Source organism: Olea europaea, chromosome 3 (genome assembly GCF_002742605.1).
Source record: "Olea europaea var. sylvestris chromosome 3, O_europaea_v1, whole genome shotgun sequence".
Classification (NCBI taxonomy): Eukaryota; Viridiplantae; Streptophyta; class Magnoliopsida; order Lamiales; family Oleaceae; genus Olea; species Olea europaea.
The window spans coordinates 8620059-8645380 of NC_036239.1; the positions used below are offsets into that span (position 1 = coordinate 8620059).

The 25322-nt window shown below is 37.2% G+C and overlaps 1 protein-coding gene, 1 long non-coding RNA gene and 1 pseudogene across 3 annotated transcripts; 1 reads left to right on the top strand and 2 right to left on the bottom strand.

Moving 5' to 3' along the window:
• Window positions 1-10046, bottom strand: LOC111385022 (annotated as a pseudogene).
• LOC111385029 (cellulose synthase A catalytic subunit 3 [UDP-forming]-like) lies at window positions 9943-24730 on the bottom strand. 2 transcript variants are annotated; one of them, XM_023009395.1, is made up of 6 exons: window positions 24444-24730; window positions 23858-24053; window positions 10879-11081; window positions 10697-10772; window positions 10355-10547; window positions 9943-10062 (listed from the first exon to the last, which is right to left on the bottom strand). In XM_023009395.1, the coding sequence occupies exons 1-6, from the start codon at window positions 24471-24473 to the stop codon at window positions 10047-10049; spliced, it is 714 nt and encodes a 237-aa protein (XP_022865163.1). In that variant the 5' UTR covers window positions 24474-24730; the 3' UTR covers window positions 9943-10046. The 2 variants fall into 2 exon arrangements, with proteins under 2 accessions (XP_022865163.1, XP_022865169.1); XM_023009401.1 differs by having other exon boundaries at window positions 10921-11081; window positions 24444-24727.
• LOC111385045 lies at window positions 14006-14549 on the top strand. The gene is made up of 2 exons (XR_002701003.1): window positions 14006-14065; window positions 14172-14549. It is a non-coding gene; the product is annotated as an uncharacterized LOC111385045 (long non-coding RNA).
• Window positions 24731-25322: the final 592 nt, after the last annotated feature.

Consider the following 25322-nt stretch of genomic DNA (forward strand, 5'->3'; position numbering starts at 1 on the left):
TTAACAGTTAATTCCACACAGCTCAACATCTGGGCCAGTGACTCTAGTGGTGAATGGATCGACTCGCACCCATAACAATGAAAAGATGGAAGCAAGAAGAATTGCCCATACAATAACAATAGTTGGTGTCCGATTCTGACGGCCCATAAGACCTTTGAGGAAAGGATAGAGATGAACAATCACCCAGAAGGCAAAGAACAATTTTCCAAAGAGTGGACCCATGACTGGTAACCACTGTTGATAGCATAGGAGATTCCTGCAACAACACCCACCAAGTTTATGATGAGGAGAGTTGTGGGAGGTATTAGGAGCGTTGTCCATTTGAACATGTAGAGCTCAGCAAAATCCCCGTCTTCATCTGAGGCCTTCGATGTGACAGTGAAGTTAGTGTCAATTCCAGCAAGCACTTTGAGTAACCCTTCGAAGACAGCAAAAAGATGAGCTGAAACACCTCCAATCACTTATAACTGTTCATTCCTCCACCATTCGTCAATTCCCACACCACTCCATCTCATCTCCAGTATACCAGTAGCAAAGATGGAAAGAAAGAGGGATATAAACCATATACTCGCAAAATTACTTATCTGCAATACAATGTAATACTTAATGTGTGAAATCAGGTTTCTATCAATTTCATGTAAGTTGCTTAAGTCACAATTACAAAATTCTTGTTGACCTCCAAAAATGGCTCCAACAGGCACCCTAGCTTTGTCCTCTCGAAACCTGCGTATGTAACACCCGTCAAGAGGCAAAGGTGGCCGGATGAGAAAAAGTTCCGGCGACCGTTTGCACTCCGACGGTCAAGTCAACGGCCGGACGGAGATAGATACATAGAGTGCAATAGTAGAGAGATAGAGAATTTGGCTAGAGTATTTAGAACATACCTTAACTTGTGAATTGAATCCATATATATAGAGAAATAATGTGAAATGGGCTAAGGCGGGTTAATGGGCCTAAGTTCGAGCCCAGTATGAGGTGAGCAAAGTGATAGGCACTTCGGCTGGGCTTTTTATGGCCTCGGTGGTGCCTCGGCTAAGCTTCTTAGAGTCTCGGCTTTGAGGCCCAACACTAATGGGCCTGGCTCGGGTCCAATAAGGTGGCCCAATATGGAGTGATAATTCATAGGCATAACAGTAGTCCTCCAAGTCCGAGTCATGTTATTTATATACGGGTCGGACTTGAAATCTAAATTCTCAAGTAGGCGAGGTCTTACAGATTGCCTCAGTAAGATGAGTAGCTCCAATAAGCGAGGGCTTATGAATTGACTCGAAAATATGCATCGATCTCGAATAGGCGAGGACTTACGAATTGCCTCGAGAATTATGAATCGCTCCAATAAATGAGGACTTACGAACTGCCTCAGAAAATGTGTCAGAATAAGTGAGGACTTACGAATTGCCTCGAAAGATATACTGCGTATACTTTTTCAAAATTTCGACAGCATCTCCTCTGTAATATGGACTAAACCAATCCTGTAATACAATACAATATATCCACAGTACATATACCAAATAAATTTGGGGTCCATTTGCCCCTTTAAATGTTCATAAGGTGTAACATATCGCATTTCTCCAAAATATGTGCAGAGGGTCTGTCATGCATTATAATAAATCATATACTCGCACAGCTCAGTGTATCAGTAATGCTATAGTGAAGCAAGTAACATGATGTAGACAATAAAATGAAAATGATGATAATACGACATACGTACTAGCTATGATGAAAATAATGTATGACATGGTAGCAGTGATATGTCATGTCATTCATGCTTGGAAGCAGTAATGTGATGTGTATGCTAGCAGTAATATGCCCCCTAAGTCTGAGCCGAATATTTATATACGGGTCGGACTTGAAGTATAAGGCACTGATAAAGTTGATGTAGAGGCGAGGCTCTGAATGTAAGTAGCATAGGCGATAGGGACGATGCTCTGGATGCAGAGGCAATGCTCTGATTTGAATATAAGTAACTGTACTGATACTGAAGCATGCTGATGTATGTCAGCCGTTGACTTTTTAAGATCAGCTGAGTGTATGGTTGCTGCTACGATTGTAGGTTCAACTGTCTCTACCGAAGCACTAACTCATAGGATAATGCATAGGAGATGCTGAAGTTTGTGAATCTGATGGTTGGGACACATCTTCAATTGAGGCGCTAAAGCTTCAATGCTACTTGAGGAAGGAGCTCATCTGCCACCGGTGCGTCGACCTACAGGGGACGACGTGTTGGGAGACGGCTAAAGCTTTGTAAAGTTTAGGAGGAAACGCAACCACCGAGACGATAACCCACAGGGGACTCCGCGTCAGGTGCGTCTAAACTTTGTAAAACTGAGTGAGGAGCTCATCTGCCACCAATGTAATGATCCACAGGGGACGACGCGCTGAGAGATGGCTAAAGCTTTGTAAAGCTTAAGGGGGAACGCAGCGACTGAGGCGATGACCCACAGGGGACTCCGCCTCAAGTGTGTCTAAACTTCTTAAAGCTGAATGGGGAGCTCATCTGCGATCGATGTGGGAGATGGCTGAAGGTCAGTAAAGCTCAAGGGAGAACGCAACGATCGAGGCGATGATCCACAAAGGACTCTGCCTTAGGTGGGTTGAAGCTTTGTCAAGCTGTGGACAGCATCTGGTGAGGCGAGGGATACTCATCTTGTGGAGCCATGAATAAGCCTCTGATGAAATGTTAAACTATCAGAGTCTTATAAGCTGGCCTCGGGTAGACGAGGACTTAGAGCTAAGCTCAACAATAGTGAGGCAAGGAAAAGACATCTCACGAAGACGGCGAACATATGTCTGGCGAAGAGTCGAACTATCAGAGTCTTATAAGCTGGCCTCGGATAGACAAGGACTTAGAGCTAGGCTCAACGATAATGAGGCGGGGAATAAGCATCCCGCGAAGCCAAGGATAAACATCTGGCGAAGTGTCAAACGATCGGAGTCTTATAAGCTGGCCTTGGATAGACGAGGACTTAGAGCTAGGCTCGACGATAGTAAGGCGAGGAAAAGACATCCCACGAAGCGAGGGAGCATAGGTCTGGCAAAGAGTCGAACTATTGGAGTCTTATAAGCTGACCTCGGATATACGAGGGCTTAAAGCTAAGCTCAAAGACAGTGAGGCGCGAGGAAAAGACATCTCGTGAAGCCAGGGATGAACACCTGGCGAATTGTCGAACTAACGAAATCTTATAAGCTGGCCTCGGATAGACGAGGACTTAGAGCTAAGTTCGATGATAATGAGGCGAGGAGTAAGCATCCCGCGAGTGAGGTCAGGAAAGGCTCCTTTTGCAAGGGCTTACACGTCTGATAGCTTTACTCGTCCTTTATTCAAGGAACAAAGACTTCAAACATATTGCCTCTTCCTTTATTCAAGGAGTGAGGACTTATAATATATCGCCTCTTTCTTTATTCAAGGAGTGAGGACTTATAATATATAGCCTCTTCCTTTATTCAAGGAACGAGGACTTCGGTATGCTTGAATAATTCAAGTGCCATAATGTGAATAAGTTTGCCAAATCAAGAATTGGCCGAGTATGATCATCTGGGGGTTGCCTCATAAATCAGTTCAACATTCTTTCTTCAGAAAAGTAGAAGATCCAGCAGGCCTTAAGAGATTTAGAAGAGAATTTAATCAGCCCAATTTTTAATAACAAACGGTAGCTCAAGTGGGGAGAAGAGAATCATGAAGATGTGCCGAACTTGAAGAAGATGACTCCCCTGAAGTGGCCCCATGCGAAGAAGACCGGGTTTAAGCCCAATCAAAGATTAGGGCAGCAATTGTTCCGTGAAAACAAATCTGGTAGTCAGACTAATAATACCCAATATGCCTAATTTAAAATCCATTGGATTAAATAAAGAAGTAAGCCCAATGATGATTCCATGGACCAAGAGGAAAATGAAATATATGTGGCCCAAATATTGGCCCACATTCCTCCAAGAGGCCGATTCTTTACTCCAAATCAGATTGTCCCAAAATAATTAAATTCCAATTGTCTTTTTGTGATAATAAAGTTGACTAATCAGCAAAGCAATTGGACAAAAACCAACAAGTTGCATGAGTTGACATTGGCGTGTTCCATACTTCCATACGTCTTTCCAAAAATTAAAAAGCACAAGGCTCGATGCTAATACATCTTTTCTCCCCCCATATCTGCTTACCACAAGATCACGGCACTGAAGCAGCAGCTGGTGGTCCGAGTTGCACGCCGGAGAAAGAAACAAAATCTGATTGAGCCATTTTGCTGAAGATACGGTGTGCCGAATGTGTTCTTTATTCATCAAGAGGATTACTTGGGACAGTTACTCACCTGGTCGGTTGCTGTTATCACTGCCTCGACGACCATAATCGGAGACTACAGGTGGCCTCGCCGGTAGCACCTTCAAGCTGCAACTTGGCAGAGGAATTCTAATCCACCATATCGTACATTCAAAAATTCTTAATAGGATGGTCCTCAGGTTGAAACCAGGAAACTCCTGATTTTTGGAAATTCCTTGGTGGAATATGTAGAATGATTTGTATAGCAACTAAGTGGACTTTTTGAGAATGTTTGGTGTGTATATATTTTTGTAATTGTATGTGGTAGGAAAGAGACTTTATATTATCTTTCATTTTGTAATGTGGAAGTTTTTTTTTTTTCACGAATTTTTTGACCCGTGCTTCGCCGGAAAGTTCCTTTTTCAAGGAATTCTTTCACGCCTCTTTCCTTGCCGTATGAAGAAATTTTCAAATGCTTCCCGTGGCACCTTTTCTTCTTTTTCAAGACCATTTTCATGGCCAAAATGTTCATTGAAAAACTTCCTTTTTCAAGGAGATTTTTGTATCTCAGTCAGTAGCTATCTTCCATCATTTTTCTTCATTTCTTGGGTTGCTGTCTTCGCTCATTTGGTACAACACTGACCGGAAAATAAAATCTTTTTTTATGTGGTATAACATGGTTAACGTAGCATTTCCCACAGACGGCGTCAATCTGTTGACCTCCAAAAATGGCTTCAACAGGCACCCTAGCTTTGTCCCCTCGAAACCTGCGTATGTAACACCCGTCAAGAGGCAAAGGTGGCCGGACGAGAAAAAGGTCCGGCGACCGTTTGCACTCCGACGGTCAAGTCAACGGCCGGACGGAGATAGATATATAGAGTGCAATAGTAGAGAAATAGGGGATTTGGCTAGAGTATTTAGAACATACCTTAACTTGTGAATTGAATCCATATATATAGAGAAATGATGTGAAATGGGCTAAGGCGGGTTAATGGGCCTAAGTTCGAGCCCAGTATGAGGTGAGCAAAGTAATAGGCACTTCGGCTGGGCTTTTTATGGCCTCGGTGGTGCCTCGGCTAGGCTTCTTAGAGCCTTGGCTTTAAGGCCCAACACTAATGGGCCTGGCTCGGGTCCAATAAGGTGGCCCAATATTGAGTGATAATTCTTAGGCGTAACAATTCTATCAAATTGGTTATATTGTTACGTTTACCACTGTGTGTATAATTGATACATTAAGTCCCCGTTTGACTCCCATTTTGTAAAAATGAAAATTGGTGGAATAGTGTTTTTTTTTAAAATGAGTGGTTGAAAAAGAAAGAAAAAATTTCGATTTACATATAATATTATTTTATAAAAGATTCTGTGATTGAAAATAGGAGAGAGAAAAATGAAATATAATATAATGAAAATTAATGGGGGCCAAACGGGCTAAGTTAGCTTCACGGAATACACAGTTTTAAGGCAGAAAGATGATAGCATGACCGAGGAAGTATGAAATTTATTTTATATTTATATATTATATACCGCAAATTGGAAATGACATAGCCACTCATAAGATATTGAAGAAGACAAAATTGTTGAAGAGCGATCATTTGACGTCAAATAGGTGTTTGAAATGAAAATTTGTCAGGAGATGAAACCGACCTGTGGGATAATAAACTTTCCAGTGAGTAGACAGACTGCTGGCAGAGTACAATAAAAAAGAAGTGGAATGGCAGTGATTGGGTAAATTGTGGAATTGACATATGCAAACCTCTCTAGCCACTTCAACCTTCCCCCATAGCCATACCATATAGGACAGAGTCTGCTAAACAAAATCTCCAGAGATCCCAAAGTCCATCGAAGCACTTGGTTGAGACGATCAGAAAGATTAATTGGAGCTGATCCCTTGAAGGCTGGTCTAGGAGGCATGCAGTAAATTGATCGCCAACCACGCGCATGCATCTTGAATCCAGTAAGAATATCTTCTGTAACAGAACCATAAATCCATCCAATCTGCACAACAATTGGAAATGAGCATTCTACAGACACATGATATTTAAGAGATTTACTTGTTCCAAGTAGAGGAACAAAAAAGGGGTTCCTAGACAGCACTACCTCCAAATATCAAGTACCAGTATAAAGATATAAATTTCGGAAATATCGAACAGGTAGAGAAGTGATAGAGATATAATAGGGAGAAAATTGTTCATATATATCCTAAAGGTCTACTCCAAACATCAATTTTGCTGGATAGGGGCAGCACTCAAAAGTATTTAAATACAATTAATGAACAATCTAAGCAAAATAACTGCTTAGAATTGGCTTCACTATACTGTTTCTTTCCCCTGCTTGGGGATTGCAGAGGAGGGCAAAGAGATGAAGGTACATAACCAATATCAGCATGCCATTAATTGATTTCTATTGACAACGGCAGAAAGGAGCGTGTCGTGGACTTCCAGTTCCAAATACACCTAATGAAATCACAGGAAAAATTATCAACAAAAATGAATACACTTATAAAATCCATGAATCCGGATCTTTACTTTTTATTTCATCTCATTATGAAGTTGAAAGTCGTGACTAAAGTACAAAAAAATTCATAGAATCATGTCAAATCATTTTTGTACTTGTTAGTCTACATCAAATGTAACCCCTGTACCAATAATTTATCTCCCAGTATTCAACCATGCCCTTCCAGTCACAAGGCAATAGCAACATTTTGTAATTATGTGGATAAACAATGGAATAGTGCTGTGAAGAAGGAACCTCAATGGCAATTAAAGAACAGCCAATTTACCTCACTTCCCCAATCCGTCTTATCTTCATACCCACAGCTGATAACATGAATGGCCTCTTTTAGAAGAGTCTCCGGTGTAGCAGACTGAGGTACGCTACCATTCTCCATTAGTGTGGATGCAACAAAAACTGCAGACTGCCCAATCTTTTCTCAAGGCTCATTTGGGACATAAGCAGTGACTTCTCATCATCAAATCCAGCACCTAGAATCAAAAGAGGGAAAAATTAACCCCCCAAAAAAAAAAAAAATCAAATGAAAAGGTTAATAAAATAAACTTGCAGAGAAAATTCTTGTTGGCATCTTCTGTCTGTCCACAAGACAAAAGGAGAAATCTCAATATGCAGAGAACCAATTGAGTGTGCCAAGATTCGTGAAAAACAGGTAGATCATGAAATAAGAATGATTAGGAGGAGAAGAAACTAAAACATTTCCTGCGTATTTGAAAATTTTGAAAACAATTACAACTAAGTAATGTGAGATGTACTCAAGTGACATGGACGACACCCAATGGTTGCATTCCAGTACTTCACTGGCCCATTATGAAGCCAGTTCATACGATCCAATAATTACCTCAGAAGCCCCACCCAGACGGAAAAAAAAAAAAAAATAGGAACAGGCAGAAAAGATGGAAAGGACCACCAAAGAGTGTCAGTCCAGGATCAATGGCAGGGATTAGCCTTTTAGCCCTGAGCAAAGATTAAAAGAAGTTTATATACTTGTAGTATTATGTTTAAAAAATGCTCGACATACTCTTACTACCCTTTATTTTGGTCACTTACAGGTACTACGTTTTAGAATACATATCAATTAATTAAACAGGACAAGACATGATACATGTAATTGTTTTGTGCCTTAATACCAAATATGTACGGTCAATGCAAGTGAGGACTCAATAATATAGATTTAAACAGAAACAATACCTTCAACACCCTCCTCTATACCCTCCAAGCTGAAAATTGGAACAGTGGGATCAACATGCCTTTTAGATTTCTTTTTGTCTGACCCCTTCTTGCTCAATTTAGAACTTTTCTTTCTTGACCCACCAAAACAGGAAGAGAGAAACCCAGATTTCTTCTGCTTAGGTTTGTGAGGAGGCTCATAACCGTACAAAGCTGTTCTGTTGAAGACACATCCAGTACCCACATACACAGGGCCTTGAATACCATCCAAACCTCTCAAATTAATCTAATAGCACAAAGAAAAAGAACAAGTTAATATGAATACCAAATAGTATCAAATTATTTATTACGGTTCATTTGGATACTCTAGTAGGAATGAAACACAACTAATAATAACAGTGATCATGAACTAACATCAAAGAAGACAGTGTTACGATTGGCATATCGATCATTCTTGTCAATACCGTCAAATCTCTGTGGAAATTGCACATAACAAACATATTTTCCAAGATTTGGATCCATAAGAAAGCACATTGCTTATCACAAAGCTTTGCTGTTGTTTATGTAGTGATCACAGTCAAGATTCAGCAAGAAAGGTCCATTAGTAAGAACTGCTGATACACGAACCTGCAAGAGTTGAATTGCACATAAAATGTTAAATGTGCCAACCAGGCAATGTTAAAATAACAGCAGATCACAATCGTCAACTACTTACAAGTGCATTCATAGCACCAGCTTTCTTGTGATGCTGGAATCCTGGACGCTTCTCAAGAGAAACATACACTAATCTGGGCAGCTCATTACCCTCACTGTCAAGACCTCCACTTTGGCCTAGGAAAACCTGCAAGCAACAGAATCTAGATGAGTTACTTCAAATATAACACAAAACTGTGGAGATGCAAGTACGATGATGACAGTGTTAAATCCACCAAGCGGTGATAAAAAATATGATAAGTGTTTGCCTATCACACATAAGAGGATTAAAAACAATTAGTTTTGAAATACTTTGAATAGATATCAATATTTTTATAAATATATAATTTTTTTCTGAACATTTTAACATTAAGCATACAATGGGAAACCATTGTATGCAGGGATCTGTAACACAGTTCCATGAACTAAGCTAACCTGAATCATTCCTGGGTGATCCCTGGTGTTATTTCCTGGCCATGGTGTACAGTCTTGCATGACCCAACCTTCTTCAGGAACCTTTTGGGCCTTAGCAACAAGTGCATTGATTCGAATTTTGAACTCTTCATATTCTCGCTGTAGGACAAGAAAGAACAAAAGTAGGACTCCTGGACCAAAGGAAACAGACTGGAAATGTTTTGCAATATGAATTTCTCACCTTCATAGCCCTAGGATCTTTGACAAATGATGGATGAACTTTATCTTTCAAGTAGTCAATCTTCTGACAGAAGTACCATTCTGGAGCACGTGGTTCAATATTGTATTTTTTGCAGAAAGGGATCCATTTCCTTGCAAATTCTGATGTTTCTGATAGAGCTTCAAAGGTTAACATAATCATCAGAAACGTAGCATGAGACCTTGTCCACTGGATAGTCAACAGCCAGAATGGATAAGACTGTGTTAGCTGTAACAAGAGGAGGCTCCTTCAAAGGGTCAACAGTACTGACAAATATGTCAACAGCAGCTAATTGTGAAGGCTCCCCTTCTTGATCATATCTGTTGTACAATTTTATATATTCCCAAAATCAGATGTATAATTTGGAACTCTTATAATGTAATCAGAAGAAGAAACCCTTGTAGAAAATGATGGTTTGGATCATTTCAGAAAAACAAAAGTGAATTGAATTGAGCAAAATGAAGACCAAAAAGTATATTTGAATAAACAGAAAATTTCCCGCCTAAGAGAAAGTCTGTCGAGATATGTTTCACGATTTACTGGGAGCCATTTCGGGAATTGATCCAGAATCCAGGATATAGCAAACCAGATCTCGCGGATCACAGATATCAACTACAAAGCATATGCATTGGTCACAGGATTTGTCAATCGGTAGTGTAAGAAAATGCAGATAATAACAAGCCGTAACATAATAACCATCCTGTAAGGGTTTATCCTGGATGATGGCACAGAAACCTTCCTTGAAAGGGGCTGTCAAGCTTCATCATTCCTGCAGCATGATGACAAATCAGGTAAAGGACCCACAGTTCCCTTATTTGACAAATCTTGCTTAGAAAACACTTGCCTCATTTTATTTGTATAAAACAGTCTCTATGTAAAATACAAGGAATCACACTAACTTCTTTTACATAAAAAACCAAATTGAACTGAAACTTGTGCAGCTAAAAAGGTACAAAACTAAGGTCTTCTATGGATTCATAACAATACTCCCAGATATCATGACCAGAAGATAATCAGTGAGAAGCCAAATTATCAATATAACTAGAATAATAAGGACTCACAGCAAAGAGTCATCCACAAGAATATCTGTGCTGGCATCAATATCTCCAGCTCCCCTTTCCGAAGGGGGGTGGCTGGTTGTCATTGGAACAACATTTTTTTCCTGCTTCATCTTCCAGCCATCAACTCTCTCTTTCCAGGCAACATTGCCCAATCCTGGGGATCCAAATTCCCTCACTGGATCCACAGCCATAGCTGCCCTTAAAAGAAAGAATATAAGTGCCAAACAGGTAACAAAAAGAACGTAAAGCAAGAATAAATGAAGTCATAAAACCAAAAATAAAACAAAAAATAAAAAAATTTGTGATTTATCCATACAAGTTGCGAGGAAAGTAGATGCATACATTTACCACCACCCTCAGGTGGAGGAGATGACATTGAAAGGCGTCCAGGTGACGCAGCAGACAGTTCTCCAGAAACCTGTAATAGAGAGTGGGAGTTTTTAAGTATCTCTATTACACAAAACAAATATATATATTTTTGGGTTGGAGGTATGAAGCAATGGACAAGAAGCATAAAAACATACGTCTGTTCCGCTTGTAAGCAAAGGAATGTGATTGTGGAAGACCTCTTTGTCATAGTTTGGTGCCCCAGTATCTTCTCCCCGTCCATAATTCATGTGCCAGCTCAACATACGCTCCGAAACATTTTGCTTCTCATTTTGTGTTTCAAAGTAATGAAGATCACTGGCACCATCATCCTTTCCATCACTACTTATAGCAAGACTTCCTGTATAGAGTGGAAGTGCAAGAAGTCGCTTTCAGAAAATCCAGACTTAAGTTTCAAGTATTATTAATCACCACTCGAAATGTACATTTGCTAGTTTTCTCAAGAATTCGAAGATAAAAATTGAATGACCGGTATTTATCCACAAAACAAAGGGGACGACGAAGAGGACTCAAATGCACTCATAATCAACATTCCTATAATAAGGATCGTTTTCTGTTTTCGATTTTTCAAAATGATGAAAACGTGTTTTCTTTCACGTTTTCGAAAATGAAGTTTTGAAAACAAAACAAAAAATTGCACTAAAAACTGAAAACGTCAAAATTGACGTTTTGAGTGTTTTATGTAGAAAACACGGGTTTGATGGAAAACTATAACCCAAATTAAACCAACCCTTACCTCTCTCTCTCACACTCTCACTGTCGTCCCTCTCTTTCCGTAACTCTTCTCGCCTCACCAACAGTAGGGTTTTTTGTGCGCCTCCGCCGGCCTCGGTGAACTCTTCAACTCCGACGATTTCCTATTCTCCTCGGTTCGCCTCCTCAGATCGGCCGATATATTGCGGTAAGAGAGTTAAATTTCTGTTAAAATGTCATCGATTCCATTCGCATTTCTTCCATTTTTCATCTAATTAGTAAATTTCGGTTTAGTGTTTTCCTAAGTTGCTTCTGCTTTTTGGGCTTCATGTTTTATAGTTTTGAACTGATGCTGTTTTCCATCAAATCTAGTTCAATGGGTTCATTGTTTGTTTTATTCTCAGAAAATACAATTTAAGAATTTTCTTATTTCAAGGAGTGTTGTTTTAGTAGAAAATATGGAGCGCCTTCACATTTATGTTGCCGCCATCAATTATTCGCTGCGTTCTAATTAAAAAGTTTTACAAATGTGCTATAACACCAAGATGGAAAAAGTTCCACATATTTGAAGTATTGATCCGGTTTTATTATGTCGATATGAGAATTATAATGTTGTTGATATTTATGTATTCAGTGTCAATTATGATGGTATCGACAAAACTGTATTTTCTGGTGATACTACAAATGTTGATTTTATGGCATAAAAGCCAAACTGAAATAATACATTAGAATATGCTACATTTTAATGATGGATAGATGTGATCAGGATGATGAGTTATAGTTTTCATATGTGCGATTTACACAAGTTTTATACATATTGACAATCAACGATTATATAGATCTGTCAACTTGAAGGGACAATATCTTTATGTAATGTGATATTGAGATCAAACACAATTTGATAGGGAATTGTTAATTGGAAATTTATTTTGCTCAAACACAATTTGATAGGGAATTGTTACTTGGAAATTTATTTTGTTTGGCTGATGTTGAAATTTATTTTGCTCAGCTGATAGATGGTAAATAATTATATAAATGAAGAAAGTGTGTATTAACATGATTTGAAGGTTGGAATTTTTGTCGTCGACCTACTTCTCTTCAATTCTGTGACGAATTTTATTTTCAATATGTACGATTGATAAAAAATTTGTGGATTCCATGAAAATTGCTTCTCAGCTTGTCTTCAATAGCCGAAGTTCAATGGATTCCTTCATGAGGGTGAAAATTGTTTCGTTGATTCCTATATGAATTTTTTTCTTTCCTTCAATTGAAATTTCTGGTCGGAACTGGAAACTTAATAAAAACATCTAGTTGACCTTTAAGAGCAAAACAAAATAATTTGATATTATATTACACCACTTGTCTTATGATTCCATTAATTAAATTATCTTAATATACCAACTTGAATAGGTTAAGGTCTACCTTCAACCGACTTTCCCTATAACTATAGATGTTCATATGACTAATTCTCATCAATCTTACCCTCTCTGTTGAAGTGCCTTGATGATGCAGCCTCCAACGGCATCTTATGCAGAGAGACTGAACATTTCTCGTAGCAATGGATTAGATCTAAAAATGTTTACTTAGGTATCCATGTATGCTATTCTCGTAGGAGCATCAGTACCCTAAACAGATTTCTCTTCCAATATAAATATTGCATACTGTCCAATCAGGCCCCAGACAAATTGGGAACAAGAATTCATACTCATCAAGCAATTGAATAAGCTAATTGATAAGTTAAATTATTTGGCTAAAAAGGACGAAATAGAAATTATGAAACAGGTGACAATTATATGCCGCTAGTTTTGTGAAGGATAATTTAACAAATTTAGCAACTTGTTTGTAATAGTTTGTGAAAAAGTACGAGTATTTTCGTAAAGTCTCACCTTATGAGTATTTTTGTAATGTTTGTGCCTTCCAATTATGATAGTTTTTATGATAAATTTCTCTAAAAATTACCGTCTCAACTTTTCGTTCACCAATGATGCTCAAGTTTCATGATCAACTTGGAAGACATTCTAATCTTTTACACAATATGCAATGCATCAAAGAAGTAACTTCTTATTACTTTTCCAACTTGGTATCTGCTGGTAGTAACTTCATTGCAAAGATTCTTAAATTTGTAAGTTAAAATGATGTTTGGCAATGTGTTGATCCTTATAATTATGGGTACATGTGTTAGGTATTCTTTTGAGCATTTGGTAGTATGTGACTATAATTAAATACATTAAGATGTCCTCAAATCGCCTATGGAAGGTCTTATATATCTGATAATAATTTGATGTATATGAATATAGCGTCAACGTGGGTGGTCATAGAGTTCGGAATAAGGAACCAATGTCATGGTCGGACGAGAATGAACACGCTTTTATTGAAATTATTTACGAGAAAGTGAAATCAAATGCATTGCAATGTTCTATATTCACAAGAGACGAATGGGGCAGGATCAATGAAACCATGATAGCTTCAACAAAAATGGATTGCAGCATAGATAGATTAAAATGAAAGTGGAACCGCTTGTGTAAGATTCATCACATGTTCTCTGAAATTTTGGGACATACGGGTGTTACATGGGATCCAAATACTAACAAAGTTAATGCTGCAAAGGAAGTTTGGCTACACTTTTATACGGTACATTTATTAATGAAAGAATATGTTCGTCCTTAATTTTTATCTTATCAATTTTATATTGTTTTCTTCAACACGCTAACAATGTGGTTTCTTTTTTCAATGTTAGATTAACAAGTCGGATTACAAGTTGTTCAAGAGGGAAGGATGTAAGCACTACCACACTCTTGGGGAGATATTCAGCGGGACTACAGCTACTGGAGGATTAGGCAGTGCCTCCACCCAGCGTCCAAACACATTAGAGGAAGAAAGGCAAGTAGAAGATGATTTTTTAAATAGAGGAGTACATGTGACTGCGGAAAATGATGATGAAGTCGATGTGGTTTCAAATACTCGTCCACGTAACGAAATTGGTAAATCAGGTGAATGACGACGTAAGGAACCTAAGTTCAGTAAAAGTGATAAGCTAGATGCCTGTATGGCACAGTGGTCATCTACAGTTAGTTTGAGGAATGAAGAAACTGAACTTAGAACACTTTACCTAAAAGAGAAGCTTGCAAAGATCAAAGGAAAAGGCAGTTGCAATCAGATAATGAAGTTACTAGTCCAGATCCTTGTTCAAATGTTACTTGCTTGGACATTTTAAATAATATGGAAGGGGTGTCCAATGAGGTTTACATGAAAGCAATAAAGGCTTTCAAGGATCCCGATTAGGGTATCATTTGTAAAGATGCCAGAAGGAAGGAAAGGACCTATCTTGGAACTACTTTGATGTGATTGTTGTTTTAATATGTGATTGTTTGTTATGTTGAAGTACCATGTTAAACTCGAGGCTTCAAGTACTTTTTTTTTTCCATTTTGTGGTGATGTTGTACTGTTTTCATTTACAAACATTGTGATGTTGTTGGTTGGAGAACTGATGTTGATTAGTCTTCACTTTTTTAATGCTTGATTGCTTGTTTTATTGAATTAATGGTGGTTGATATGATTTATGATAATTAATTTGGTTATATTTTCTTCGCAGTATTGCTAGTGAATCAAATGTGGATGATAATGTGCATTCCGATGAGTCCATTGAGGAAGAATCGAGTGATGATAAGTTGTTATATATGGATGATGTTGACGTAAATTTTGGAGAGTTAATGGTGCTTAATTACTCTGTTGCCAACAAAGAAAGTATCATTGGGAGGACACCTTGTAGAACATCATCGCTTACAGAGAAAATGTACATCCTAGAAATTTTGAATGGACATCCGGACGTATGCTATCGTAATTTTCGTATGCAGATACACGTTTTTATGAATTTATGTGACATTTTGAAAGAGAAAGGGTTACTGAAAAATAGGAAAAAAGTGAGCGTCGAGGAGAGTGTGGCTATGTTTATGATGATTGTAGGGCACACTACACGATACAGTGTTATTGGTGATAGGTTTCAGCATTCCAACAACACGATACACAAATGGTTTAAACGAGTTGTTAGGGCTGTTATCTCATTTGGCACTGAGATAATCCGTCCGACAAATCAAAACATTGTGCATGAGCGGATTTTGCGCAAATATCCTTTCTTTAAGGATTGCATAGGAGTAATAGATGGAACACATGTTGCAGCTTGAGCTCCTGCATCGAGACAAACATCTTTTAGAGGAAGGAAAACAAATGTAACACAAAATGTGATATTGACATGTGATTTTGATATGAAATTCACATTTGTGTATTGTGGTTGAGAAGGTACTACTAATGATTCGCGAGTATTCGTTGATGCAGTCACAAGAAGCTCGAACAACTTTCTAATGCCACGGGGAGGTACATTCGTATACGTCAAATAATTATTGTGAATATATTTATAGCATCACACTGTAAAAGCCTTTTTTTTTTTGCAGATCAATTTTACCTTGTTGATTCTGGATATCCAAACTTGCCAGGATTTCTTGTCCCCTATTGAGGTCATAGATATCATCTGCGTGACTATATTGGACGGGGAAGGCTACTTGGGAATGAAGAATTGTTCAATTATAGACACTCTTCATGCCGTAACATTATTGAACGTTGCATTGGAGTTTTAAAGGCAAGATTTCCTATTTTGAATTTGATTACCAATTATCCACTTAGTAGGCAAAGACAAATCCCCACTGCATGTTGCGTAATAAACAACTTTATACGCCAGGAGCACGCTTTAGATAAGTTGTTCGTAGAGTATGGTGAGAAGAATATGGTGTTTCAAGACATGCCGAAGTCAAGTCAAGATAAAGAAGTAATACATTTTGATGCTAGTCAAACAACTCAAATGGGACAAGTAAGGGATCAAATTGCTACACAAATGTGGAATGACTACTCAAGACGTCGTACATAACAGTTTGGATGTACTTTATATTTTGTTTAGTGCTTGCTTACCATGGCATGTAAACTTATAATAGTATCTAGTGAATTGTGTTGCCAAAAAATATTTTAAGATTCACCAATTTCAAAATTTATGAGGCTATTTAGTAGCCATTTTTACCTACCCAAAATTAATTATTTGAACGTTGCCACCCACTTATCTGACAATCCCTGCGTAATTATATAATAAATAATTTTTTCTCTTTTCCTCACAATACCCCTCCCACTTGCCACCCTGACGACGCACGCATGCATAAAAAGGCACAAAATGTTTTTTCTTTCCTGCCACCCACTTTTCTGACAACCATGCATAAAATAAATATTTCATTTTCTCCCTCACAATGCCCCTCCCACAGACACTTTCTTTCTCCAACATTCAGATCCGAACCCGGCAACAGTGTACCTACCCGTCGAATATTTGAAGAACCCGTGCACTGCCCCTTGATCTTTCACCTTCCCACACCGTGAATGCGTCCCATAGCAATCGTCACCAGTTCCTATCAGTTTCCAGCTGCACGACGACTCCAGAACGACACACCACAGTTCGACATCCATATCGACAAGCAAGCTGTATTTGTTATTATTATGTCAACAACAAAAATGCTAACAGACCTTCAGAGCAACTATTTAATTTAACTACCTTACAAAGAATAGAAGTAAACTTTGAACACTGCATTATCTATCTAAAACCGCTACACAATTTCAGAACGTCGTTTTCACTGCTAGGATGAAGAAAGTACTCGTTTTGACAAAAATCCACTGCAATCTTTCGTCTGTATAGTGACATCCTGTTCGCTGAAACTGTTTCTATTGGATACCTTAGAACGAAGCATTCTATATATTTGAATACAAACATTATGCAATTTGGCATGTACAAGAAATGTTTGTACGTTAGTGTAATGTGCCATAAATAAGAACTTAACAACGATAATAAATAACAATAGTTGAAATGCTCACCCATTGTTTGCACATGGTAGATAAGATATAATCTCTTACTTCATTTGTTCCTTGATATGTTTATTTATGTCTCGTCTGGCGGAAAGGGATGGACACTGCAATAATCCTTGAACCATAGTGTATGTTGCGTTTGCGTGTGCCTTGATTGCATCTGGTGTGTGAACATTATTGCTGCAGTCGTATATCTGGAATTTCCAATCAGGAATATTGACCATGAAAAGATAACATTCATTGCCTGGATATGAGCTTGGAATTAATAAATACTTGCACCCCATCCACGGACAGTCATCTACAGGCAATCTACCATTGACATAGTCTTGTAGGCGCGTTCCATCCATTTCACCTCTCTGGTTTCCCATTCGAAAGTCCATTTGCCACCTATGTGACGAGAGTACTCTTCTTCGAATTGGAAGTCCAAAATTGCATATTGTTTATTGATAAGTGTACAACCTTCATTCATACGCCGCCTCAATAACTTCAGCTTCAACTCAATATACTAATAAAATAAACACATGTAACATATATCAGACATATTAACTACGAAATCAAATTGAGTGTGGTTGCTAAAATTTCGTACCGCAATATTCAGATCTTTCGTTCAATCCAGTAGCGTTCTCAGCATGTCCCTTCTGTAGACGTTCCCACTGCCGTCGTCCAAGTATGCACTGTATGACACAATCGACATTAGTATCAAATAAATCAACACAGAGTTTCTGGCGTTGCCGTAATAATGATTAGCATTCGAGTTTCTAGCGTTGCCGTAATAATGATTATCACAGACACTGTGTCCGTGTCACGGAGACTGTCTCCGTGACACACACAGAGTTCTTCGTGTGTGTCACGGAGAGTGTCTCCATGAGAAATGTTGTTCCCTTTTTTTTCTTTTTCTGTTTTATTGTTCTCAGGTTTTAGGATGTGGTTTTGTAAACAAAAACAGATTTGTCTAACAATATAATTTACGATCAATTGTACACTTTTTTTCACGTTCATTTTCTATATTGGATTTTCGTAAACAAAATAATATATTCGTTTGAAAATATTCATTATTGTGTAATTTACGCAGATGCCTTTAGAATACGTTCTCTCTGCAGATCAGTGGTTTTCTACTAGCATCGTCCAGTATCTAAATTGCGAATGCATTAAAGATTTTGTAGAATTCATAGATGCCAATCAACAATGTTCTTTACCGTGTAGTCATTTTTGTGGATTTGTTTACGGAGTTATGTTCAGGGGACTACAAGAGCAATTTAGTAGTAAGTTGATACACGAATTTATAATGCGAATTGTACATTGTGGCAAAAATAATGACCTTTGGGTACGGTTAGATGATCATGTTGCCAGGTTCGGCATGCAAGAATTTTGCCTAATTACTGGACTACCTTGTCATGAACCATCCATTGAAATTGACTATAATAATGATCGTCTTAGAGATCAATACTTCAATGGGGTCAAAAAAATTAGCAATAGAATAATTTTTGAAGCTTTCCACATGTGCGAAGACGAGGAAGATAAATTTAAGTTGGGACTAGTTATGTTGGTGGAGTGCGTGTTGAAACAGACTTCAAGACAAATTGATTATAAAACGTTGGGCATAGTTGAACATCTTAATGCGTTCCTTACGTATCCATGGGGCCGTAACACACATATTTCGTTTTGTTAAATTCGTTAAAAGAGTCGCAATTGGAACGAGTGGTAAGGATGCAACAGAACTGACAAACAGAAATGTAAGTATGCAGTACAAGGCTATCCACTTGTATTTCAAGTATGTTGTTCATATTCTAAGTGTTCCTGTATTCCGTATAATTTCTTCGTAAAAAAATATATTATATACATCGACATTTACTTGTAATTTTGTTGCAGTATTGGATATATGAAACATTTCCACAAATTGGGCAAAAGTTTGGACTGCATCAACGAATACTCGCTAATCATTAGCAGTACCTTCCCAACCACAATACACAAAGTGAATTTCATATCAAAATCACATGTCAACATCACATTTTGTGTTACATTTGTTTTCCTTCCTCTAAAAGATGTTTGTCTTAATGCAGGAGCTCAAACTGCAACATGTGTTCCATCTATTGCGTCTATGCAATCCTTAAAGAAAGGATATTAGCGCAAAATCCGCTCATGCACAATGTTTTGATTTGTCGAACGGATTATTTAAGTGCCAAATGAGATAACAGCCCTAACAACTCGTTTAAACCATTTGTGTATCGTGTTGTTGAAATGCTGAAACCTATCACCAATAACACTGTATCGTGTAGTGTGCCCTACAATCATCATAAACATAGCCACACCCTCCTCGACGCTTACTTTTTTCCCATCTTTCAGTAACCCTTTCTCTTTCAAAATGTCACATAAATTCATGAAAACGTGTTTCTGCATATGAAAATTACGATAGCATACGTCCGGATGTCCATTCAAAATTTCTAGGATGTACATTTTCTCTGTAAGCGATGATGTTCTACAAGGTGTCCTGCCAATGATACTTCCTTTGTTGGCAACGAAGTAATTAAGCACCACTAACTCTCCAAAATTTACGTCAACATCATCCATATATAACAACTCATCATCACTCGATTCTTCCTAAATGGACTCATCGGAATGCACATTATCATCCACATTTGACTCACTAGCAATACTGCGAACAAAATATAAACAAATTAATTGTCATAAGTCATATCAACCACCATTAATTCAATAAAACAAGCAATCAAGCATTAAAAAAGTGAAGACAAATCAACATCAGTTCTCCGACCAACAACATCACAATGTTTGTAAATGAAAACAGTACAACATCACCACAAAATGGGAAAAAAAAAAAAAAAGGTACTTCAAGCCTCAAGTTTAACATGGTACTTCAACATAACAACAATCACATCAAAGTAGTTCCAAGATATGTCCTCTCCTTTCTTCTGGCATCTTCACAAATGACACCCTGAAATCGGGATCCTTGAGAGCCTTTATTGTTTTCATGTAAACCTCATTGGATATCCCTTCCATATTGTTTAAAATATCCAAGCAAGTAACATTTGAACAAGGATCTGGACTAGTAACTTCATTATTTGATTGACAACTACCTTTTCCTTTGATCTTTGCAAGCTTCTCTTTTAGGTAAAGTGTTCTAAGTTCAGTTTCTTCATTCCTCAAACTAACTGTAGATGACCACTGTACCATATAAGCCTCGAGCTTATCACTCTTACTGACCTTATGTTCCTTACGTCGTCATTCACCCGATGTACCAATTTCGTTACATGGACAAGAATTTGAAACCACATTGACTTCATCATCATTTCCCACAGTCACATGTACTCCTTTATTCAAAAAATCATCTTCTAGCTGCCTTTCTTCCTCTGATGTGCTTGGACGCTGGGTGGAGGCACTGCCTAATCCTCCAGTAGCTGTAGTCCCGCTGAATATCTCCCCAAAAGTGTGGTAGTGCTTACATCCTTCCCTCTTGAACAACTTGTAATCCGACTTGTCAATCTAACATTGAAAAAGGAAACCACATTGTTAGCGTATTGAAGAAAACAATATAAAATTCATAAGATAAAAAATAAGAACGAACATATTCTTTCATTAATATATGTACCGTATAAAAGTGTTGTCAAACTTCCCCTGCAGCATTAACTTTGTTAGTATTTGAATCCCATGTAACACCCGTATGTCCCAAAAGTTCAGAAAACATGCGATAAATCTTACGCAAGCGGTTCCACTTTCCTTTTAATCTATCTATGCCGTAATCCATTTTTGTTGAAGCTATCATGGTTTTATTGATCCTGCCCCATTCGTCTCTTGTGAATGTAGAACATTGCAATACATTTGATTTCACTTTCTCGTAAATAATTTCAATAAAAGCGTGTTCATTCTCGTCAGACCATGACATTGGTTCCTTATTTCGAACTCTATGACCACCTATGTTGACGCTATATTCATATACATCAAATTATCATCAAATATATAAGACCTTCCGTATGCGATTTGAGGACATATTAATATATTTAATTATAGTCACATACCACCAAATGCTCAAAAGAATACCTAACACATGTACCCATAATTATAATGATCAACGCATTGCCAAACATCATTTTAACTTACAAATTCAAGAATCTTTGCAACGAAATTACTACCAGCAAATACCAAGTTGGAAAAGTAATAAGAAGTTACTACCAGCAGGTACCAAGTTGGAAAAGTAATAAGAAGTTACTTCTTTGATGCATCGCATATTGTGTAAAAGATTAGAATGTCTTCCAAGTTGATCATGAAACTTGAGCATCATTGGTGAAGGAAAAGTTGAGACGGTAATTTTTGGAAAAATTTTATCATAAAAACTATCATAATTGGAAGGCACAAACATTACAAAAATACTCATAAGGTGAGACTTTACGAAAATACTCGTACTTTTTCACAAACTATTACAAACAAGTTGCTAAATTTGTTAAATTATCCTTCACAAAACTAGCGGCATATAATTGTTACCTGTTTCATAATTTCTATTTCGTCCTTTTCAGCCGAATAATTTAACTTATCAATTAGCTTATTCAATTGCTTGATGAGTATGAATTCTTGTTCCCAATTTGTCCGGGGCCTGATTGGACAGTATGCAATACCTATATTGGAAGAGAAATCTGTTTGGGGTAATGATGCTCCTACGAGAATAGCATACATGAATACCCAAGTAAACATTTTTAGATCTAATCCCTTGCTACGAGAAATGTTCAGTCTCTCCGCATAAGATGCAGTTGGAGGCTGCATCATCAAGGCACTTCAACGAGACGGTAAGATTGATGAGAATTAGTCATATGAACGTCTCTAATTATAGGGAAAGTTGGTTGAAGGTAGACCTTAACCTAATCAAGTTGGTACATTAAGATAATTTAATTAATGGAATCATAAGACAAATGGTGTAATATAATATCAAATTATTTTGTTTTGCTCTTAAAGGTCAACTAGATGTTTTTATTAAATTTCCAATTCCCACCAGAAATCTCAATTGAAGGAAAGAAAAAATTTCAGATAGGAATCCACGAAACAATTTTCACCCTCATGAAGGAATCCATTGAACTTCGACTATTGAAGACAAGCTAAGAAGCAATTTTCGTGGAATCCACGAATTTTTTATCAACCATACATATTGAAAATAAAATTCGTCACAGAATTGAAGAGAAGCAGGCCGAATACAGAAATTCCAACCTTCAAATCATGTTAATACACACTTTCTTCATGTATATAATTGTTTATCATCTATCAACCGAGCAAAATAAATTTCAACATCAGCCAAACAAAATAAATTTCCAAGTAACAATTCCCTATCAAATTATGTTTGAGCAAAATAAATTTCTAAGTAACAATTCCCTATCAAATTGTGTTTGATCTCCATATCACATTACATAAAGATATTGTCCCTTCAAGTTGACAGATCTATATAATCGTTGATTGTCAATATGTATAAAACTCATGTAAATCGCACATATGAAAACTATAACTCATCATCCTGATCACATCCATCCATCATTAAAATGTAGCATATTCTAATGTATTATTTCAGTTTGGCTTCTATGCCATAAAATCAATATTTGTAGTATCACCAGAAAATATAGTTTTGTCGATACCATCATAATTGACACTGAATAACATAAATATCAACAACATTATAATTCTCATATCGACATAATAAAATCGGATCAATACTTCAAATATGTGGAACTTTTTCCATCTTGGTGTTATAGCACATTTGTAAAACTCTTTAATTAGAACCAGCGAATAATTGATGGTGGCAACATAAATGTGAAGGCGCTCCATGTTTTCTACTAAAACAACACTCTCCTTCAAATCAGAAAATTCTTAAATTGCATTTTTTGAGAATAAAACAAATAATGAACCCATTGAACCAGATCTGATGGAAAACAGCATCAGTTCAAAACCATAAAACATGAAGCCCAAAAAGCAGAAGCAACTTAGGAAAACACTAAACCGAAATTTACTAATTAGTTGAAAAATGGAAGAAATGCGAATGGAATCGATGACATTTTAACAGAAATTTACCTCTTCACGCAATATACCGGCCGATCTGAGGAGGCGAACCGAGGAGAATAGGAAACCATCGGAGTTGAAGAGTTCACCAAGGCTAGCGGAGGCGCACAGAAAACCCTACTACTGGAGAGGCATCATTTTGGAAAATCGAAAACAGAAAACAAGCTGAAAACGTGAAAGAGAACAGACCCTAAGCTTTCCTGTTGTTCTGTTACATTTTGTTGCTCTTAGTTGGACAGCAAGTGGTCACTTGAAGTCAATTTCTTACAACCTCAATGAGTTTTTTTATTCCTAATACATTCTTACTGCAGCTGAAAACAACTTTGTATCGTGTACTAATATACATAAAAATATCAAAAATAAGTAATAGTATAACCATTGAAAAAGAAAAAACCATTAACATATTGATATCATCTTTAATAAATGTGCTCATACTCATGTAGAGTCAATTACTAAACATCAACATGCCTACAGTAAATATAACTTTGTGTCTCTTATATCTGGTTTTGCACTGAGGGCAGGACTGATTTCCATCCTTCCTCTCATATTCATAGCAAGGCCTGCAAACTGGAAATGCACAGACATCACAAGCAACAAATGGCTCACCATCAACAGTTGACCCCAAGTTATCACCACAGATCTGGCAGACCTGACTGCCCATGTTCTTCAAGGTCTTTCCCTGATAATTCAGTACCACATTTCAGTAACAAAAGAAACCCAATGAACCCGAGGTTTAGTTATTCTAAAATACACTGCATAAACAATTCAGTCAGAGAAGTAAACTCAAAAAATGAGACAAAAGATTCAGCATACTCTAAGTCATAAAATTCAATTTAATTTCACAATCTATAAATCATTCAGCATAAAAGTTGACGTTACTTAAGTTAAATTTAGTGCTACAATCTACAGATCATAGTACATGGGGAATAAAGAAGTGCAAATTATGGGATTTTATAAAATCAACAGTTCATATTCAGTTAAAAGTCAGAAAAGCTAGCTATCAGCCTTGAAGCATATTAAGCATCCCACGAACATTAAAAATAACAATGCAGAAACTTTTTGTACTAACCTTAATTTCTGCTTCAGATTCCATCATCATTTGGCTTAAATGAGATCGATGGATTTACAAGCAAATAGATATCAGCTTCACTCAGATTTCCACATGCCTAAAGCCTCTTCACTGAAAAGATAACTCTTTCAATTAGAGTTCCCCAAATTATAGATATGATCTATCTCTAATCACATAAATATCCAATTAAAAACAATTAAATACAGAAATAAGTAAAATGAAAATCAAGTGAATTCCCGATCAGGTCGGCCTTCAATCTACATTTTAGCAATTAAAACAAAAAAAAAAATTTCATATGCTCTCTCTCTCTCTCTCTGACTTACAACTTACAAGGTATTCGAATAAATGAGCCCCAGAAAAGAAAATATTCAATTATGTCAATCAAATTGAAGTCAGTCAGTAGTCAACTTAAGCTCAAACTATTTTAAATTTTTCTGTAGACATTTTGTGAAAGAAACTAAACAAAAATCTCTCAATACCATCCACTCTCACATATGCACGCCCATATTCGTTCATTAACATACTACACACATACATAATGAAGCGCAAAATGAACGACAAGTAAACAATCGCCTCAAGATCTAACGATATCGCACTATCCGCCGCTAAGAAACAGACTTTTCATCGTAATAAACTAAAATTCATCACACAATGCATCAGTTATACACCAGATCTAAATCGAAATATGAGAAAAATGCAAACTAAAAATTGAACTAAGAGAGGCGGAGCGAGAAAGACCGTTACCTGTCTGTCTCTCTCACTTGATTTCTCTCTACAGAGAGAAAAATGAGTTTGTAACATATTGTGATGAGAAATTAATAAAATATAGAATAGAAGAAAACGACGGGGGAGCTGCCGAGTATTTTAGAGCTCCCCGAC